Source organism: Alosa alosa, chromosome 19, assembly GCF_017589495.1.
Source record: "Alosa alosa isolate M-15738 ecotype Scorff River chromosome 19, AALO_Geno_1.1, whole genome shotgun sequence".
Classification (NCBI taxonomy): domain Eukaryota; kingdom Metazoa; phylum Chordata; class Actinopteri; order Clupeiformes; family Clupeidae; genus Alosa; species Alosa alosa.
In genome coordinates, this window is record NC_063207.1 from 4,331,757 (window position 1) to 4,353,657 (window position 21,901).

Below are 21,901 nucleotides of genomic sequence, written 5' to 3' on the forward strand. Positions count from 1 at the left end.
CTCTGCAATACCGGAAATGAACGCCCCTGGCAACCGCTAACAGCCAATGACAGATGTTGTTTGCTAAGTAGGTGTGGTCTTTGACAGTTTGGTTTTTACAAGGGCGTGGCCGTCTGTGGAAATGAACTTCAATAACCTCCCAAATTAGGAGAGTAGGCTAGCCTATGCTCCATCCTTCCCATCAGTTGTAGGTTTCAGAAATAGTTCAGAAGAGAGTAGTAAAATGGCTAAGCAATGGCTAACAAACTGTATTCCGTTACTGTATACAGTAGAGGTCACATGGCTAATTCCTTAAGGTTTTCTTTTTCTTTTTTTTCTATGTGCAATAATATTGTTATAGGCCTAAACAGGTTTTTTGTCTGACTTTTCTCCAGAGGTCCTTGAAAACTGCAGGCTATACAGCCTGTGCGGGCACTGATGAGCATCAAAAGGGCCATTATCTATTGCCAGAACAATAGGCCAACCTCATTCTTCAGAATTCAGTATTTGGATGCCAGCATTTGCCAGTGCAGTGTGGAAAGAGAGCAGTGCAGAACTAGCCTTATTATTACCCTCTCTGGCTACAAACCTATTACACATTTGTTTGGACATATTTAAACACATGGTTTAAATTAGGTGATGTTTTGACCACCTTTATGAATATGCAGACAATTGAATGAATGGTATGCAGATGAATAAATCAATGAATGAAGGAATTCAGTTAGCATATATATATATATTTAACCAACCAAAAGTCATTTAATAACACATTTTTTTATGTGCCAGATTTAAGTGTACAGCCACAACCTCATGGTGTCCCTCTAACCTCATGTCTGTCGGGCAGGTGAAGGCTCCATCATTTGCCGTCGTTCCACTTGCCGTAGGCCTATGCGTTGCCCCATTCACTTCAATAGATTCTATTCAATTTTGCCGGTCGCTTGCCATAGATCGCTGTCGCGCCGCCGGCCGTGTGCGGATGCCTTTATTCTACCAGTCATCACACTCTCAGCATTGTGTAATTATAAAATAAAGCTATTGAACTATTGAGTCAGTGATGCTCTCCCAAATGCAGTCCTGTGTGCATAGATCTGCCTTAAAATTAGTGCACAGCCTACTCCCTCCTGTCCTTAGGTTGCGTACTGTATATTTTTTATGAGAAAGGGTTCATTGTTATTGTGAACTGCTGGGAGTCGAGGAGGGAGCGCACAGGCCCATTCTCCTGCTGTGCAGGGGAGATAAGGCTGTGTTTAGCTTTGCATGCATTAAATGATGGCTGCTATTATTTTTCTATTTTGTGCATTAATGGCCTCTATTCTAGAACACTCAGAGAGCGTAAGGTAGTCACAACGGGCCCCAGCGCAAGCTATCATGATTGACCCCGGTTAGAAGATGACACACACACACAAACAATCAGGCACATATTTCACCTTCAATAATGGATTTTTACCATCGGTTGAGTAACTTAGCTGCCTCAGATTTGGATACAGGGGGTTTACCCACATAAGGAAAACATAAGTTCTTATTTTCAAAAGAAGGCCTGTTGTTATAATCAACTGCACTACACTGCATAGTTAGACCCCTGAGGCCTTTGCTTTGGTGAAATATGTCCACTGAACAAACCTCTTTGTCAAAACATACAAGAGCAGCACCAGAGATTCAGTTGTATCCCCAGACCTCACCTCTGTGAGATGTGATTTTCATAGAGGCAAATCTTTAGACGTGGTTAAACACATTTGAATGTGCATGTCGCTGGAGTTTCTCCTTGCTGCTGAATGCCATGATGCTGCAATGCCTCTATCAGATTGTGTAATACATTTCCTCTTTTGTCCACCTTGTGATGTCAAGAGGTGGCAAGCATTTTGCATACCTTCCTTTCACAGAGGCTGAGCCAATTCTAATAGAACATTTTACAGAATGTGTAACTGTGCTATGATTGCTTCAAACAATCAAAGTAAATAGCTAAATGAAACAGCTTAATATTATATTTCACATGATTGTAATTTAAACAACGCTGAGCACCCTGATCTGACTTCAGAATAGCACCAAAAATCTGATATTCAGGCATATATTTTCATAGCAAATACGAGTTGTGCAAGTCATAATATCTCAGTATTTCTCATGTGAGGCTAAATTTGAACTGGATCTGGCTAGAAGTTTCAAAACCAACCCTCTATCTCTTATTTCCCATTTTTTAAAGAAAAAAAAAACTAATTTTCTAATTAAATAAAGAAACAAAAAGGACAGAAATGCAGAGGGGAAAAAAACTGTTGCCTTCAGCGTTCGGCAGCTTTAAATCTCCTTTTCCCCTCCTCTTCATCTTCCCGCTGGATTGACTTCTCGCACTGATCCCGGGCTGGGGTTTATGTAACCGCTTGGGCAGAATGTCACTCAGGGAGATTGGTGTCAGGGCCGATAAGGCACCAAAGTGATCGGAGTCTGAGATCTCAGCACCTAATTATGGTGCCTCTCGGCCCACAAGCATCTGGAAGGGGGTGATAAGAAGAGTAGAGCTGATGGGAATAAAACAGGTTGGGGGAGGAAGGTGGTGGTGGTGGTGGTGGTGGTGGTGTGTGTGTGTGTGCGTGCGTGCGTGTATGTGTGTGTGTGTGTGGTGGGGGCTGAGCATCCAGTCAGACATACAGACAGGCAGAGGAACCAAAGCTGTTTGCAACCTCTTGTTGGCTCTCTCCTCTCACTTGCTCTCTCTCTTTCTCCCTTTTTTGCTTTTTGCTTAGATTCATGTTTGCCGCTGGCAGTGAAATCAGTAGTCAGAGAATGACAAAAGGTGATAGAAAGAGAGTGAGAGAAAGGGAGAGAGAGAAAGAGAGAGAGAGGTGATAGGTAGTTATTTTCTTAAACTACACTGCCTAGTCCAGAGGTGTTCTGGAAATGACACAAGCCTCCACACGTCCTCACACGATGCTTGAGCGAGACCACCCTTCTGTTCTTCTCAGCCACCTTCCATTTACCAGTGGACATTTCAACATCATTTTGTTGTTTTGCTTTGTTTTGTTTCATTTTGAATTGTGTGACATTTCATCTCCCTCTGAGCACGACCATGCAGAGCGTCGCGCATCGCAGGCGTAGTGATTTATCTCTGATGTGTCTGGCGGATTCTTTTTTTTTTTTTTTTGGATTTATTGCTTTCTTGGACTCAGGGTGGTGCTCTGTGAGACTGCAGCTAAGCCTTATGGCTCATCAGCCCAACACTAGTATTACCAGTCACTCTCCCAAAGGATGATGCCATGAGAGCTATGTAATGTTCTCAATACATTTAAACATTTCTTAATACAGCACACAGGCAGCATAACTCATGTAAAACGTAAACAGCGCCACTTGCAGCACCAGCATGTAATCTGCTCGACATCAGTTCTTTTCTAAAAAGAGGCCAATGTAAAAATATATTAACTGTACTACTTAGTTCCCATTCTTTTTAGCACTTCTTTCATCCCCACAAATTTATCATCATATCACAAGTGCAATATAATTTGGTCTAATTAATTAATAAGTTAAACACTATTTATCACGGACAAAAATTTCAATACAACAAGGTGTGAAATTAAGAAAAGCATGTAAATGCAGACAGACTTAATAAACAGAAGCATTATGCATACTACTTGGCCTGAGTGTAAAAGAGTGTATAAATTGTTTAAAACAACAAAGTATGTTGTTTCCCATTTATAATGTATAAATTGTTTAAAACAACAAGAAACTGCTGTCATGGTGTGCACATCTGACTAGTGTGGGGATTATAAAACAAGTAGTTTTGAGAAATTTAATTCTGACCTGAGAAAAACAGAAGTATCTTCACTGGTAGAAAGGAGGTGTCACATTCTACACTTAGAATAAAGACAGAGTACCCTCAGGAATTACCAAATATTCATGTGTCCACTAAGGAACTGTCCTGTAGCAATTTGAGAACCTAAATCAAGAATCAAGGATTTGAAATGTGCTGGAACCATTGGCTTTCCTGCTGTGATATATCTAGCTCCAGAACTCATCTTTTATGTTCTGGGGAGATTATGCTTTTTGTACTGGGGAGATTGTAGCATGCTTTTGAATGTTTTCTTTCTTCTTGAAGTGGCATGTAAGCACAGAGGTAATTCAGTTCTGAGGACGTGAAGAGAGGGAGTTCCAAACCTTTCTGAACCTTTTGTCCTTTGGACATCCCTTGTGCCAAGGCTACATCCCCGCTGGTGTGCTGCCATTTTACTACAACACTGTGTTTATGTCTCTGTGTGTGGGTGTGTGCATGTGTGTGGGTGTGTGTGCACGTGTGTCTGTGCTTGTTTATGTACATGTGTGTGTGTGTTCCTGTGTGTGTGTGTGTGTCTGTGTGTGAGTGGGTGTGCATGCGTATATGTCCCTGTGTGTGTGTGTGTGTGTGGCAGAGCCACGTGATACTGATGAGAATTCTGCACACGCTGCGCCCACTCTTATCACTCCCCGGCCTGCACTCCTCTATCCGGTCGCTGCGCTCACGACTCCAAATGGCAGCTCCATTTCAAACCCAGACAGGAAACACCATTATACTTGAAGGGTAACACAGGGAGTCCTGAAGCCACAGAAAAACGCCAGGTCATCCCCTTCTATGTCCTATAGCAAAAGCTTTGGCTTTTCCCCCTCTCTCTCTTTCTCTTTGTCTGTCTCTCTCTGTTTTTCCCCGTTTCTCAAGGATGTGCCACTCTTATGTTAAAAAAAGGACGCAAGGTTATCCCATACTGTGTCTTATTGCAAGATTCTTATTTTTTTCTTCCCCTTCTCTCTCTCTCTCTCTCTCTCTCTTTCTGTTCCCCCCTCTTTTTCTCCAGGAAGTCCTCCTCTTATGTCACAGAAGGAGAAAGCTGCAGGAATGTACCAAAACAATGGTGTCGGGTGTTAAGCTTTTATGAATTCCTTGACACATAGTTTCCAGGTTTCATTTCCTCCTCTGGTCTTCCTGTTTGCTTGAGAACACTCAGACGAGGCCTCAGCCATTCCTGTTCTTTCTCTCTACGTATTTTCTCTCCAAATATTTTCTGATTTCCCTCCGGCGCCAGGCCCGAATAAAAGCCATACATTTTTTTAAATGATGAATAGCACAAACAGCCATGAATCATTTACTGTATCAGTCACAGTTTTATTGTGAGAGAGAGAGGAATGATAGCAATGTCTGAAATTGATTGTCGCAAAAAAAGCCATTTCATTAAGCTGCCAAAGAAGAAAAAGATGGTGCTCTTCTGTTCCATAGTAAATAAAATATAGAACTGATAACATCATTCCAAATAATACAATCTAGTTTGTCATTTGAAGGGCTACAGTACTGTCAGTGTGTTTGTTATTAGAGAAAAAAAATCAATTCATGACAAATATGTATCAGAATTTAATTGAACTTCTGACAAAAGCATTATGAATTTGCACACTAAATATTATCATCTTTTGTTTTGATATGGACAATTTTCAGTTTTCTGCGTTGAGAAAAAAAAAGACTTATTCTGAGAACATTCCAATGTGCAATAGCAGGCTACAGCACCTGTTCAGAAATTGTGCTCTACCCTCACTGGTCTGCAGGTGGCAGTAGTGGACTGGACCACAGGGGGAAACACTCGCCTCCATGTCTGAGAAATATGGGCATTTGTGGATGTTAGAGTCTTAAGTCTTAAGTGTACATAAATATTGACTAAATTAAACATGTCAAATGAACAGACATAAGGAACAAAACTGTAGAAAGGATTCCTGATAAAATGTACTTTAAGGAATGAGTTTGCATAGTTTAGAGATAGTCCAAACATATAGCTAATAGATTTACATTTTAACCAGGCTGTGTCTTCGATGCCTGCAATGATGAGCATGGCTTTTTATAATTTTTACTACTTGTCAGGGCACAAAGCCTTGTCCTCCCAACACTCCCTACAGGCTTCAGCCAGAGGCTTCTCTCTCCTCCTCACTCAATTAGACGCCAGTCGATGCGAAACCGAGATAAGAGTTCGGCTGAGCTGCCTAAACGAACGGCAGAGCATGTGAGAATTTCCACCTGACTGTCATTAGGAGCCCCTCCTGTACAGAGCTGTATTTCACACCTTTAAACACAGCAGTGAATATCTTGATGTGTGAGTGTTTTGATGACATATCAAAAACATTGTAGTGATCAGAATGACCAACAGGTAACTACAAATGCATATGACCTCAACTTTGGATGTTTTGTTCTTCAGACTAATGAAATGTATAGCATTGCCATCATTTCCATAATCAACAACCTGACAACCACCACTGAATAAGATCAGTTGAAATATACTGTTCTATACTGCCCCTCCTACAACCTGTACGCAACTACAAAGGCAGAGCAATTTCACAGTTCTGGTCCGACTACTCAGCAGATAGAGTTGCTATGGGAGCCGCCATGATTGAAAAAGAAAAAATACAGGCTGCCAAAAGGACAGAGAGAGAGAAAGAGAGAGAGAGAGGGAGAGGAACAGACAGAGAGTGAGAGAGAGAGAGACAGAAAGAGAGAGTTCCTCTACATACTCACAAAGAACATTATGTCAAACGTAAACAAGTCCCCTTCTTCCCCATTTGTCAAAGAGAAAGGTAACAGAGGGACAGTGACAAACTAGCTGCTAATTTTATTGGTAACACAAGCCACTTCTGTTTCTCTGCACCGAATGTAGAATCATTGCAAAGGCAATTGTATACCTGCCAACTCGAACACGCTTATCTAAATGTATATTTTAACCTAACTGCAAAATGTTACTTGTATCAGAAATGGTTGGTGAAAAGAAAAATAGGCAAGATCATTATGTGAACTGACTTAATGAGGACAGTAGGCACAACATGCAATGAGCCAGCCAAAGGCTTATGAGAAAAGCCTTAACTCTGACTTTGCCGCTATTGGCTTAGCTCTATTCAACACACTGGGGCATTTTCAAACTAACAGATTGCATCTGTTCCTCTGTCATTTAGTGTAGGGCAACACAGCGGAGTGGAGGGGCTGATGGGTAACAGAACCTCACACAGAGCAGAGCCCCCGTCTGTGGTCAGAACAAACAAAAAGGCACAGGGCAGGAACAAGACAGCAGACGGACAGGACCGGTGTCAGGTCCAGTGCCTGGTTCTAGGCCCAGATCTGGCCCAGAGAAGCCTGCTGTCTGAGCCGGGCCACAGGGTGGCACTATTCTCTTTTCTGTGACTGCAACAGTGACAGCTGGGGGGGAGGCATCAGCAGAACCAACATCAGATAAGCAGCCACGGCAGCCACAGTCGACCCCCAAAACACACACACACACACGGACACACACACACACGCACGCACACACACAGCCTTTTACCCAACCACAAGAAAAAATTAAATCGAGGCTGCAGCCACCGGTACCATGGTAACAGGCGCTGGGCCGATTGAAAACAATGTCGAAGCAAATAACATAATGGGTTGTAATCAACACACCAGGAAGCCAGTAGTTCTCCTGAAAGTGCTCATCACCATAACAACGGCAGCTGGTACCCTCAAAAGCATCTGAGCAGCCTCCTAATCTATGCTTCTATGACTGGGAGAGACAGATAGATAGAATGGGATGGAGAGAGAAATAGAGAAGGCCTCTATAACTGATCCATTTAACCCGAGGGTGCTTATTTATCCAACACAATGATATTTGGAATGAAATAGGGTGTTAAGATGAACTTGTTGTGACATAGCTGCAGCTTCTGAAAGCAAGCCACCTAACAGCTCCAGAAGCACTGGTGATGACAGATAATGTATGAGAATCTATTAGCATCTGTGAACGGCCGAAAGGTACAGTTTCATGTTCAAAAATCTTCATCTTCAAAAGCCATACAGAACAAAAACATCACTGATTGATTGTAAGAATTAAATTGATTGAGAACTGGTATTTATGGTTATATTGCAAGACAATAACTATGACTTTTGCACGGTGACCACAAACCTGTCACAATATTCTATAGTATGGGGCATCCATTTATAAATCAGGCCACGTATATGATGGATTGGATTGTATGTACGAGATGGTGACAGCAGATAGAGTGGAATCTAATGCTAAGGGAAGGGAAGTCAATTAATTACACAATGCTAGTTTCCACACACCACTCATTTCATTAAGAGAACTCTCCTTTAGAATTCAGATACATTTTCATGTTTCAGTTTGTTGATGTGACCATCGTTCATGTATACATGACTTCATTTGACATTTGATGTACGATAGACGACAGTAGGGCTGCAACAATTAATTAGTAGTTAGATTAGTTGTCAACTATTAAATTAATCACCAACGATATATTTTTGGTAATCAATTAATCAATGTGTCATTTTTAAAGGAAGATTCCTCAGAATGCTCTGATTGCAGATTCCTAAATTTCATTATTTACAGTTTTACTTACTCCTCTATGACAGTGAACTAAACATCTTTGGCGTGTGGACAAAACAGGGCGTTTATGGACATAACAGTGTATTCAGGACACATACAGCTAGTGGTTGGTTAGGTGATGTTTGCAGTAACATAAAATGTTTTAGCCTAAAAAAGGCGTGACATCGCTTAGAGCACCTTTAAGGACATAATCGTAGGCTTTGAGAAATACTGATCAAATTGTTTTTTACCATTTTCTGAAAGTGTATTGATTAAACAACTAGTTGATTAATCAAGAAAATAATCAACAGATTAATCGACTCAGAAAATAACCGTTAGTCGTAGCCCCATGCGGGAGTGTAGCGAGGAAAGCATTTCGCAGGTTTCTGCTCTCAGCAGAGCTCGCTGATGGCAAAACAGTTCGGGCGGGCTGTCAGCAGAGTTGTTTCAAAAAACAAAAGTCTGTTACAAATAGCACTTTTCCTCCTGACTGAATGCAATCTTAGGGCCCAGTGAGTTGCTGGAAAATGCAGAGAAATGTTGAGACGATGATGACACGTAGCACCGGCTCGAGACTGTCTGTTCTGTCATCACTACGCAGCTAAACTGTGGGGGCAAAATAAGAGAATACATACATCGATGAGCAGAGTGACCTTTGCCAAGTTTAATCTCAAACGAGTGCAACAAAATGGCATTTTAAAACACTTTGTTTTGTTCTGGTGCGCCAAATGCCTTAACGTTGCATGAGCACGTCTGACTGAATAAGCCAACTTTAAACCTGAGCTATTCAGTTTTTCTGCTTTTTCTTTTTTCTTCTCCAGCCTGCAGCTTTCTTTTTTCAGGAAGAGAAATACATTCCTATTGCTCATAAAAACAGACAGGTATTTTTGGTTTAAAAAATGGATAGGAACGCAACCAAGACTCAGGGGGCACTGGGTAATGGAATGGCCCCCTGGTGTAAACCATTACGGCATCCACATCTAAATGTCAAAACACTGTCACTGCTATGTGAGGTATGAGTTGTTTTATTTTATGACTTTTAAACTTGAGGCGCCATTCCTTTAAACTTTCTACCTCTGTCACTAAGGACTGGAACATTCCACACATACTTAATGAGTTGCTCACGGCAACCACAGAAAAATTAAAACAATTTCATGTAACATTATTAGGACTGGGTCAAGTCTATCCATTTAATATTCTTGTCATAATAACAAAATTCATTCGTAATCGTAACATATGACTTCATACACAGCTCATGAAAAAAGGTTAATTAACAAGGGAAATACTGTATACCATGCATTTCAGTTGTACAACAATGAGGACTTGTCCTTAGCCTAAAGACAGATGGTGATTTAAATAATTATCAAGACATTGGTCAACAGGAATAGAAAATGAGCATTGATCTTTCAGGCTTTAGTGGTCAGAGCTTCTGCCATATTAGGCTGAGGGGTTGTACCTATTGTATTGTGCAGTGTCCTAGTAGCCATATTATGACTCGTTAAGTTATTCTTATGAATGTCCTTCTTTTTGAGTGTCTGCTCCTGAAAACAGGCTGTTGCTAACCTGACTTGGTATGGAAAAGCATTGGCTCACTATGCAGCTTTATCTCTCGTGCGTGTTAAGAGTGGCAGCCATGCTTGTGGGCTTGGGAGCCTCTTACTCAGAGCTGGCTTGGCTAGCGTCTCTGCACTGGGAACAGGGACCCCTACGGGAGAAAGCCCCGTCGAGATCCTCCTGAAGAGCCACCCCCCCCCCCCCCACCCCACCCCACCCCCCCAATCCCCTCCAGCCCTAATACACTTATCTCCTCAGCCTCCCAGAGACGCAGGCAGCTTCTCCCGCTGAAATCTCTGCTCCCTCTCAGGAAGGAGCCCAGCCTCTGAGCCCAGCCTCTGGATACCTGACTGGACGGCTGCCTGCCTGCTGGTGATGGTGGTGCTGGTGGCAAGAGAGGATTCTACAACAGAGAGTGAGAGAGAGAAAAAAAAACAGAGAAGGGAAGAAAAGTGCCTGTGTGGCCGGCGCAGATAAACACCCGCCGTGGCTGATTACGCTGACACCATCGCGCCGTTGTAGTTCAATAGCTTATGTTGGATTAATGAAAGACAAGGAGAGGCTAAAAAAAAACACTGGGCCTGCATATTAATGGAGACGCTTAACTGGGATTGAAAAAACTGGAGAGGAGAAGAAAGATAGAGATAGAGGAGAGGAGAGAGTGGAGAGTGGAGAGAGAGAGTGCTTTGGGGAGGCACTAGGGGGAGTGTTGTACCCAGGGAAGGGAGCGTCTGGGTAGGGAGGGAAGAGCAGACCTCCCTTCTCCAACATCCTGCATTTCAATGTGACTGCTGCAGTAATTATTGGTAATGGCAGTGATTATAAAAATGACACAGCAAATGCAATTTTGCCCCAATTTGCAACACTAATGTCCCCTCATTATCTCCCAAAACGAGGGCTTTTGAAGGTAAAACTCAAGCACACTGTTGAAAACCATCTTTCTTGCTGTCACGGGGAATATATGACCAAACAGCCGCTCGGCCCCACAAGCACACTCTGACACAGGCGCACACACAAACACACACACTCTCTCTCTCTCTCTCTCTCTCACACACACACACACACACACAATGTGCTCACACACTCTTCTGCATATAGAGATACGCCCACACACACACACACACTGCAATTGAGTAATAACAGGCATACATGGATGCACAAAGTGTTAATTAACATCATCCCCCTAATACCTTACTTGAGGCAGAATGGCTGTGGTGGTCTGGTGAGTAAAGGTCATTCTCTCTCACATCACATCAGTCGCACAACACTGATATTATAAGTTAAGATTTCACCCAGCGCCTCTCTGAGTTGACCACAGGTCCTCATCTCACCTGACCTATCCACTCCAAGCAATCAATGGCTGGGTCAGGTCGACGTCTCTACAACCTTCTCTACAGTCAATGATGACCGACATGCACAGGGAGCCATGTGATAGGTGCATCTTCTAGACGTCCATCACATTAATATAATGATGACAGAATGGGCAACTGTGAGTAGCACAACGCTATGATGCAAAAAGGGCGCATTGTATCCTAACGAGATAGCGGCATATAGCGCCGCGACGCTGCCAAGGCTGCTAAGCCTGCGCGGTGATGGATGTGTGTAATTGACTTTCCTGTAAAAACCTCCTGCATCGGGGAGGTAACACTCGGAGTGGCTCGATCTCGCCGGCATGTGGCTAATTTAAGACGCCGGAGCAGTGGACTGGCCAGGCGGCGTTTCACGCTTCTGCGCCCTCGCAGCACCCGCTCGCGCTACTTGCAGCTTACCAGTGAGTGGTAATGACAGAGTAATGGGAAAGAGAGAAAAAGAGAGAGAGAGAGAGAGAGAAACGATAAGAAGCACAGATAAAGTGGCAGCAGTAAAAATTATATGACCGCATACATCATCTTGGCAGCGTATAATTTTATCTCCGAGGGCAGGGCCTTTACCGAGTGCATCGAAACGGATGTGGTACCGAGGGCACGGGCACAGGCTATGTGTGTGCTCAAGTGTTGGAAAGTGTCCCCTGTCCCCCTATTGTAGCTGGCCAGCTGAACAAATAGCCTACCTGGAACACATGATGGTGGTTTTGTCTCCATTTCTATGCATCTTTGTAGTGCGACGAAAGCACTGATGGTAAATGACTGCGCCTTCGGCCCCTGATTGTGCAAGCATTGCTGATTTGCCTTGAATGGATAAAGGCACAAAGAACAGATCGTGGCTGCAGTGCATTATCTTTACAGCATGTACATTATAAATGCATTCAGACAATTTCCCTCTATGAAACAAACTCAAATATTGCAATTTTCATTGCATTAAAGGAAAACATCATTATGTCCTGGAGGTGGTGTGGTGACAATTGCTTAGCTCACTTGGGCTGTTTGTTTAGTTTCCCTTAGCAGGCCACACAAAAGGTTCTAATAAACCAGTTTATTTTTTCCATCATGTGCAAGTGACCTTCTCTTCACCCAAATTGAGGTAATTAATCCTTATTTATCCTTCCTGGTCCACATGATCTCACAAAAGCTTTCTTCACAACAAACTGCATTTCTATGCCTTTTTGAGAGTTTAAAAATACACTGGAATTATGTTTTGGCAATGTGATTGGGGACATAATTTTCTTCTTACACAAAATAAATCAATATATTGTACTATAATTTTGTTGCATGATGTACAAAATATAAAATACATGTGTATAGTGTTTACTGTAAATGTAAAGTATTCTAATAACCGATTCTTAAATTTAATCTTAAAAACCCAACAGGAAGTTCTCTATTCAACTTCCTTTAACAGCCAATGGAAGACTCTTGTGTGTTTCCCCAGCACGGTAAGAGTGATCTTCTGAGGCTTCCTGGCACACCAGCTTTGTCAGCCAGGGTCCACTGAGAGGCTTGTCATAGACAATCTCTCTCTGGCTCAACACGGCTGACATCGATTGACCAGATTACACGCTGTCCCCTCAGCCTTCTCACTGAAGGTCAGCTCTGTTTAACGTCGCGGACGGCAGCCAGACCGGACAGTAAGGGGAGGGGGACGGGGGAGGAGAGGAGAAAAGGCTCGGTTATCACCAGGACAGGTGTCACGGTGACACACGGGAAGCCACAGATCACACTGAATAGAGAAATAGCAGAGCAACAACAGAAGGCCTGGATCTCCCAAATGAACTGCGCTGCTCTCAGGGGAAGAAAGAAAAGGCACACACACACACACACACACACACACACACACTGGAAAAGGAGACCTCCCTTTTCACTTCACTACCCTGCTGTTTTAAACTGCTGAAAGACTGCCTTGTGCAACCAAACATACACCCACCTGCACTCAGTTTCATGTTTATTGCTGTGTATGTGTTTACTGTATGTATGCATGCGTGTTCTGTACTATTGGAAATTTTAACAGTGTGGGGATATTGGTACAGACCATCACCCGTCTAAATGGTTCAGCCCAAAACTTAATTGGGTAATTGGCGAGCCTTTTTAAAGGTGGGTTTATTTCACATCGGAAGAAGAGACTGGAAACACAGGAGGACACATGGAAGAGCCAGGGATCCAGGGCCAGGGAAGGTGTAGAGCTTAATGTTTGTGTTTAGTGTGAATTGAGGGTAACTGGTAACCGAGTAGGTGCCTAGTTTAATGGCGGTAACCGAGTAGGTGCCTAGTTTAATGGCGGTAACCGAGTAGGTGCCTAGTTTAATGGCAGGCCACATGTTTGTTTGTATACTGAAGATCCCCGGATTTCATGTTTGGACTGGACTCCCATTGTGCTTCCTGGATCTGCCTGTTAATTTAGGACAATAATTCCATTTATTTGTATTAACCTGCCATATCCTGCCATGTCCTGGCCGGGTCCTGGCCGGGTCCTGCCATCTTCTTCCCTAAAACGCCACCATATCCAGTGGCACACCTCCCTCAACGTGGGGTGGATGCCTCAGTCCCTCACACACACACACACACACACACACATATAAAAAACTGATGGCATTTATCAAAGGACTCATATGTGTCATAACATCTTTAAATATTTTATTTATAAATATATGTACATACATGAAATCTCATATATTTGACTGACAGTAAACATCATACGGCACTGTCCATGCTTGCTTTGAAAGGTTTAACTTAAAACTTTTCCCTGTAAAACTTTTTATCTGACCTTGAATTATGTCAGGAGTCAAGGTCATATCCAGAGTCATTCCTCTTCCTCTTGGCTTTGAGATCCTCTTCCTCCTGTCCATGTTTCTCATGGTACCCGTCCTTAGGGCTAACTTCTGACCTTATGGAGGTCGTCTCTGTTGGGAAGGCCTGTCCATCCCCCAGGACCTGTCTGACGGTCATATTGACTCGGGAGGTGTGCAGGTACCTGGAGCAAAGCTCCCAGTCCTCTGTCGGGACCGCTTGGACGAGGCTGCCGGTGTGGAGGCCTGTGGTCTGTTGGGTGTCGAGCAGACAGGCAGGCAGGGGTTGGCCAGCAGGGGCGGGGACGATGCAGGGGACGGCGTGGTAGAGAAGGCGACTGGGCCCCGACATCACCATGATGTCACCGCTGTGCATAAACATGGGGGTGGCCGGGTCCTCCCTCCTGGTGCCGCCAAGCAGGAAAACGGCGGTCTGCCCGAAACTGTGCCCGTTCAAAATTAAACAACAACCATGTCATCCATTTTCAATGACAACCTATTTCCAATGCAAACATTTAATGGTCCAGTCATATTGAGAATAAGTTTGTCTTCCATCCTACAAAGTTTGGGTGGGCAACGAATAACACTATTTATGATATTAATGTCCAAACATGGCTCCCGAGATGGCATTTTCAGAGAGCAAAAATCCAAGGGCATAGATATGAAACATAAATATGAAAAAACATGAATTAAACAAAAATATTTTACAGGTCTTTGTTTCGGGGCACTACATAAACATTATGTAGACACACTTTTTTAGTAAAATCTGAGAGGGGTGCATCAACTATTTTTCTGAATTCTGTTTGATTTGACACAGAATGACCCAAACTGAAAATGGTGTGGACATGATGGACAAGACACAGCCATCTCTCACCTGAATGACAGAAGGGGGCGTGAGTGGTCAAGCTCGGACTCATCCACATGGATGCCCAGTGACGAGTCCGCGCGGTAGTAGTTCAGGATTCCAGCCTCGGCGGCGAAACCATGGAAACCACAGGCGGCAGCCACCTCTCGGGATAAGGAGTGGAGGTCTGGGGGAAACTGGGTGTAGTGGTCAGCAGAGTAGGTCTAATGCAAAAAAGCAAAAACAAAATAGTGACAAAAATGAAACTCAAAAAGTAAAAAAAAAACTAAACGTCCTCAGGCACTTTCACCCCAGAAAAATAACATTTCCATAAAGACAACCCATGTGCTATCGCTAACAGAAAAAAACCCCAAATGAAATTCATGACATCTCATGAATACCTGGAATCCTGACAGAAGTGAAAACAATATTCACGCCATATTTTCTCCACCCTAGCATGAGGAAAAATACTTTCCCCATTTCCTGCATGCTGTTAACGGGAGTGTGTAGGACAGGTCAGCCACCCACTGACACTTCCTGTGAGTTCATTTCAATTACTCGTCCCCACAACGGCAAAACAACCCGAATAATGACAATCACAGCCTCTTTGTTTGTCTTTGCTGGTCTTTCGCTTTCGCAGCCTCGGTGTGCCCCTGAGTCTGCAATGAGGCGTACAAAAACGCAATCAGTAGATAATCACAAGAGGCCTGTACGCCCCCCCCCTCTCTCCCTCCCTCTTTGTCTGTCTGTCTGTCTCTCCCTCTCCACCCCATCTCTCTCTTCCCCTCTCTCTCTCTCCACCCCATCTCTCTCTTCCCCTCTCTCTCTCTCTCTCTCTCTCTCTCCTTTTTTTTTTCGCTCTCTAAACAGACAAAGTAGACACAGTGGATTCAGATCGAAATGAGGCCGCTGGCTTCATCTCCATAGCCACTCAGTAAGGAGACGGAAGGGGTGAGGTGGTGTGAATGTGTGTGTGTGTGTGTGTGTGTGAGAGAGAGAGAGTGTGTGTGTGTGTGTGAGAGAGAGTGTGTGTGTGTGTGTGTGTGTATCTGTTTGAAATTCACAAGTTGTTGTCAGACATTTGGCAGTGTCAGAGCAGGGTTGAAGTTAATGAATCGAGTGTGCGACTCCTGACTGATCTAATGGGACAGAAGACTAAACACTTTGATGTAATTAGCATACAAACGAGACAGGCAGGCGTCATGCCTGCACTATTACAGATGAAATGTCTTGAAAGGGCCACACGGCGCTGAGAGCATCCTGGACACAGGAAGTCTCCAAAGAGCGGCTCCACTGGAAGCTGTAGCCCATCAAACCTTTTCTTCATCTTAACCAGGCCTTCTGATGTGAAAATATCTGGCACTAAGTGCTATTGATGGTGCTCATATAATAAGGCACCATGACTGATATCAGGTTTCCAGGAAAAGGGGTTATCAAATTGAAATTCAAAAACACACTGAATAAGAAATGCTACAGTCACCGAAAAAAATCCACACACACCGCGAGTAGCAGAATACTAATATTCATTAACAGACATCCTGCATGACAGCTATTTGGCATTTTATAATGATCCAAAACGATAGTATTGGATTGTGAGCGTAGATTCTTACGATTTCTCAGATTTTTAACGCGGTCCCATTTATGGGTCCGGGACCGGGTTCAAAAACTATATTTTTCTCATTTATAGTGTCTGAAATAGAAGCAGATTTTTGCCATCAGTGATCATTTTCAGCAGCTCTTGAGCTTCTCCTATAAGACTAGTCCTCAACGACCTTGACATTGTGGACATCATGTCAGGCTACAACATCTACTGTATGTGCTGGGATCTATGGGTCAGTACGAGGCCCTTTCGGTTATACAATTAGCCATTACCTTGGAATTCCAGTCGTAGTGGTAACCCAGGGTCACCCAGCGAAGTTTCTCCAGCAGGGTCTTAGGCTCCCTCTTGCCTTGGTTCTTCTTCCTATGACACACACACATACACACACACACACACACACACACACAATAATTTACATGATGTAAAGATGGAAGATGGAAGGACTACTGGAATACATTGAGAAGACCTTGATCAAATTACATTGCACACGCTAAGGTATCACAGTGTATGCTTAAAGAATAGCAAAAGGCTTGCACTGCTAACCCATATCTATATTCCACTATTGGGGTAATGTTAGGGTATGTCTATATCAGTTTTGCAGTGATTGAGTTTGATTTACCAGCTGGTATGTAGTATATGCTATGTTAGTCTCCCATAGCACAGTGGCATTATGGGGAGGGCAAAACTACCACCGCAGGTCCACATTCAAATGTCTCGATCACAATATGACTGGGCCACAATATACAGATTTGTACCAATAAAAAATTCTTGGCCCTTATTGCAGTGATGGATTAAGTGCAAGTCTAAGTCTAACTAAAACTATTTTACTAGGCAAAAAAGTGCTTATTGAACACCATAGGTAAGGGACCTGGAAATAATTTTAGTAGTATAAGATATTTTCAGTGATTCTATCAACATCAACATATACACACACAAAAACAAACACACCCTCCACCAGCCTACCTAGTGAAGTCGCAGCCTTGTGTCAAATGTCACTGGGCAGCTGCACTGAACAGTTTTATTTTTTTTATGACTCTCGTCATAACACATAACATGACATCTACACTATATCTACCCAGTGTCGATAACCCCAGGAATACATCAGGCATTAATGTACAGTACGTACCGCAAGATGTCGGCACTCTTGTTCCAGATGTCCTCTGTCTCTGAGGGGGACATGTGCATGTCCAGATTGCACACGTTGGGCTTCTGTGGGTATGTCTTCAGACACTGCCTGACCCAGTGGTGCTGGGAGCCCGGCAGGAAGGGATTTGAAATGAAGACGAAGCCTGTGGTAACCATGACAACAGCATCACGATAAGACAGCGTGCTAAAGTTGGACTGGCATTTCCACAACAATATTACGCACACATGACATGTTACTGTAAGTCAGTTCCATCAGAATCACAAAAGATAAATAACTCAACAAAAAACTAATCAAAAGTACAATGAAACTGATATAGGTTTAGCACTCACACAACAGGTTGCTTTCAAAGGTATAGTCAGCAGTAATAGCAGAAGCTGTGAGGCTCAAATATAACTTGGTTAACATTCTTGAGTCACACCAGAAAATAGCTCGAGTTTAAAAGTAACACCCCGTTCCCCGTTTTGTCGATTTTCACCAACACACTGGGTACCCATTTAGTGCTAGGTCATGCTCCTAGCGGTGACATTTAAACTGATGAAGAGTCATGCTCCTACCTGTGACATTTAAACATTATGCAGTGCACATTGACAATGTCAGAGACTCCATTCTGCTTATTTGTGAGTGTGACACCAAAATTAGCTTTTTGCTGTTATTTAAAGGTAAAATAACTAAATCATGTTGCTTTGTAAGAAAGCTAATTAAAAACAAAAAAAGCACACAGCACACAAATGGGTCATTCCATTTGAAAGCAACAGAGGCCTCCACATGGCCGTCATGGATTTACTTAATACTTTATGCAAATAATGTTGTTGTACTCAATAACTAGAGTGCACAGTTTCAGCCTTTATCTCATCTGGTGACTATATATGAATAACTTTGTAATTTTCTACAAACATTTATTTTTGCAGTAAAACTAGATCCATGACTGCTATTTAAAGCCTACAAATGGCTACAATGACACTAATCACATTACATATGAAGCAAATTCTAGATGGTCAGTCTGGAAAATGGTCTATAATCTGTTGATTTTACATGGAATTACCAAACAATGGATGACAAGAAAAATGTATACTGCTCAAAAAAATTAAGGGAACACTTCAATCATACACTGGATCGGTACTCTGACACTGTTTGGTTCTGAGCACAAGTAAAACTTTTGAGGCGAGTGTTTTATTTCGCAAGAGCTGTCAGACATTCTGTGAATGTAGTTTGAGAATGGAGAAAATGGTGGAAGGTTTCAAAAAATGGGTTTTAACAATCGTAGAAAACTGTAAGTGTTCCCTTCATTTTTTTTAACAGTGTATAAACGCTACATTTATGGGCAATCACTACCTGAGTGTCCTTTCAGTCCAAAAGCCCTCCAGTCTTTAACAGGCCTCAGACCAGCTCTGCTTGCATCCGCCTCACTCAATGCAGAAGGGTTCAGCTCAACACTGAAGACCTAGCCATCAAATTGTGAAACCATATTATTACAAATTACCCTCAAGTTGTCTTGGACACATACTATGTGTGGTGTGCAACTATTTGCTCTGCTTACTTTGAATTACAAAAGTCTACAGAAAATTCCACAATGAAACGGACTCTTGTTGAACTGAGAGTACATGAACTCATTCATGCAGTGAACCAGTAGACTAGACTAGACTAGAACTAGGGTATTTTTCAATCATCTATTCAAGGATTCAATACACCTTTTGTGATAAACTACAATTCAAAAACTTAATCCACAAACGTTAATGATTTTACCTGGCACCCTGATATGGCCATTCTAATAATTCAGCGTGACCAATGTCAGTGTCATTTTACATTACACTACAAGAGTTACAATGTAACGTTACGTCAGGATGTTTTGAGGAAAATGCTGTTCTCGTCCTAGTGTCCACAAGATGAAACTACAGCAATTACTAAAATTGCAGTACGTAGACAACTCAAACAGCGTTTACAACTACTTCCAAGACCTCACAAGCAAGAGAAATCGTATGCCTATTCTTTTTCATACTAAAACTGAGGCTCACCATATCATTCTTTACGTTCTTGGAAAAATCAATGACATCACCAAAATCAGGTGGAGGATTTCGACGTTTATAGAACTTAAAAAGCTTTCTAAAAGCATCCTCCCCGTGCTCCAGTACGGAGGCTGCCATCTTTGCCATCATTGAACTATGACCTTTGAACCGAAATCTGGTAATACCCACTGATGATATTTTATGTAATCAGAAAATAAAAATAGACTTTACAATTTTACTGGATGTGCTAATATATCTGAAAATAAATATGTATGTAGGATTAGGTTTCTATTACAAAGATAGCGTTACAAAAACGCAGCGAGTCACGTGATTCAAGGTGAAATGTGCGAGTGCAGTCTCTCTGGTGCTACAGCGCAAGGACGAAACATGGCAGCAGCAACAGCCAGCAAAAAGGTGTTCGAGGTCTTCGTTTCCAGAGTACCCTGGACAGTCGCAAGCAGTAAGTGATACAAGCTTTTTAGGGATAACAGACTGTATTTCTGCATTTGGGTTTCTGACGCGAGCTCGCGAAAGAATTGTAGCGGCTAGCTGTATAACTAAGCTTCAGGCGAATGCTAATTGTAATGCTAGCCAGTTGATAACGTTGTGTTGTGTTGTCAGAACTTTTCTGCAACGTTAATTTGATTTTGCATTCATGGCTCATCGTATATGTGTCATTCGTATTTCACTGCCAGTCATGATATTGACCCCAACATTTATTTCCGTCATACAGAAGAGATGAGGGAGTATTTCGCACAGTTCGGACAAGTGAAGAAATGCCAAATGCCATTTGTAAGTATGTTTTCTTGACTAACTTTGTCTTGTGTGACTAAATATTATGTAGGCCAATCTAATTTCATTTCAATTCTAATACAGGACAAAGAAACCGGATTTCACAGAGGTTTTTGCTGGATTGGATTTTCTTCAGAAGAAGGTCTGCAGAATGCACTTCAGAAGGATCCTCACGTCATGGAGGGATCAAAGGTAAACCAAAATATCAAACCTCTTTGATTAGCCTTACATGACCCCATCCCTCTCTGCGTTTATTTTAAGGGTCCCAACCATGTGAACGAATCATGTCCCAACATGGTATTGAGGGACTATGTAAATTATTTTTCATAAATTGTTCTTGATTAGGGGATGGTAAGGTTATAGAATTTCTTAAAATGACTTGGTTATGGTTATGGTTATGGGATTTGGCAGCCGCCTGTGTCCAAAGCGACTTCCTGTACATACACATATACAAGCATGTAGCCTTCACTCACTAACATGCACGATCATATCTCTGGGGTATATCCTTATGGGTTCCTTAATTTCCTGAGTCTGATTTTGTCATTCTTGCTGATTCCTCAGCTTCAGGTACAGAGGAACAGAAAACCTTTTGTTGGCAGAAGGCTTGGCAAAGAAGAGGAAGAGAGCTGAAGTTGTATGCATGTGGTGTCAATGTTTTTTTTTTGGAAGTGTATTTATGATGTATGTCAGTTAAAATAAAATAAAACTGTTTAAATGACATTTACTCATTATTGAGAATCGTTATAAGATATTTAACCAAATTAACATCAGATAAATCATGTCTGATTGTGGATCACAGTATTAAACATAACAATTGATCAACAACAAACAAACCAAAAAAATTGTAGCAATTTCTGATTCTTGGGCACTAGAAATTATGACTTCCTTAATATTATACATTTATTTATGTGAACATCATAAAAGGGGAACTGACACCATTACCTTAGTAACATTATCTTTTTGATGTAACTTCGGTTGTCAGCCCTGAGTACCTTGATGTGGAAAAAAATGTGCCTGTGCAGGGCTTAAAATTCATTTTTCAAAATGGGGGGGAATTCCCCCCTTAGGTTATTCATGTAGGGGGGATTTACACATTTTTTTTTTTTTTGGGGGTCGATTCTGATACCAAGTCAAGAATTGATACTTCTTCGATACTCGATTCGATTTTGGTGCCCCCACCACCCTGACGTCATCAGTAATATATACTGTAATGGGATCATTCACAACAGTGGACATCCTAGATTCTGCTTGACTCTCCACACACACACACACTGAAAATGATGGCTTATGTGATATGTTTCTATTTAGAATATTTTTAAATTCATATAGAGTGTATTTAGTTAATAATGTATTTTTTAATGTATAGCATTTTAGTAGTAATTACTAGTAGCTAAACATGACCTGAGCTAGCAGGATATTTATCAAGGAGCTCTTTCCAGATGTAAAAGTTTGCCATGGTTGCGCAGCCTATTTGCATAAGCGCAAAGTGGTTC

The 21,901-nt window shown here is 42.2% G+C and overlaps 2 protein-coding genes across 2 annotated transcripts; one reads left to right on the top strand and one right to left on the bottom strand.

The window, feature by feature from the left end:
* Positions 1–13,853: 13,853 nt before the first annotated feature.
* Positions 13,854–19,784, bottom strand: alkbh1 (alkB homolog 1, histone H2A dioxygenase). The gene is made up of 6 exons (XM_048227798.1): positions 19,626–19,784; positions 18,946–19,054; positions 17,593–17,755; positions 16,739–16,829; positions 14,897–15,090; positions 13,854–14,465 (listed from the first exon to the last, which is right to left on the bottom strand). The coding sequence occupies exons 1-6, from the start codon at positions 19,764–19,766 to the stop codon at positions 14,012–14,014; spliced, it is 1,152 nt and encodes a 383-aa protein (XP_048083755.1). The 5' UTR covers positions 19,767–19,784; the 3' UTR covers positions 13,854–14,011.
* A 151-nt stretch (positions 19,785–19,935) lies between these two features.
* On the top strand, positions 19,936–21,126 carry LOC125284075 (SRA stem-loop interacting RNA binding protein). Its single transcript, XM_048227799.1, has 4 exons — positions 19,936–20,076; positions 20,350–20,408; positions 20,493–20,600; positions 20,970–21,126. The coding sequence occupies exons 1-4, from the start codon at positions 19,959–19,961 to the stop codon at positions 21,036–21,038; spliced, it is 354 nt and encodes a 117-aa protein (XP_048083756.1). The 5' UTR covers positions 19,936–19,958; the 3' UTR covers positions 21,039–21,126.
* Positions 21,127–21,901: the final 775 nt, after the last annotated feature.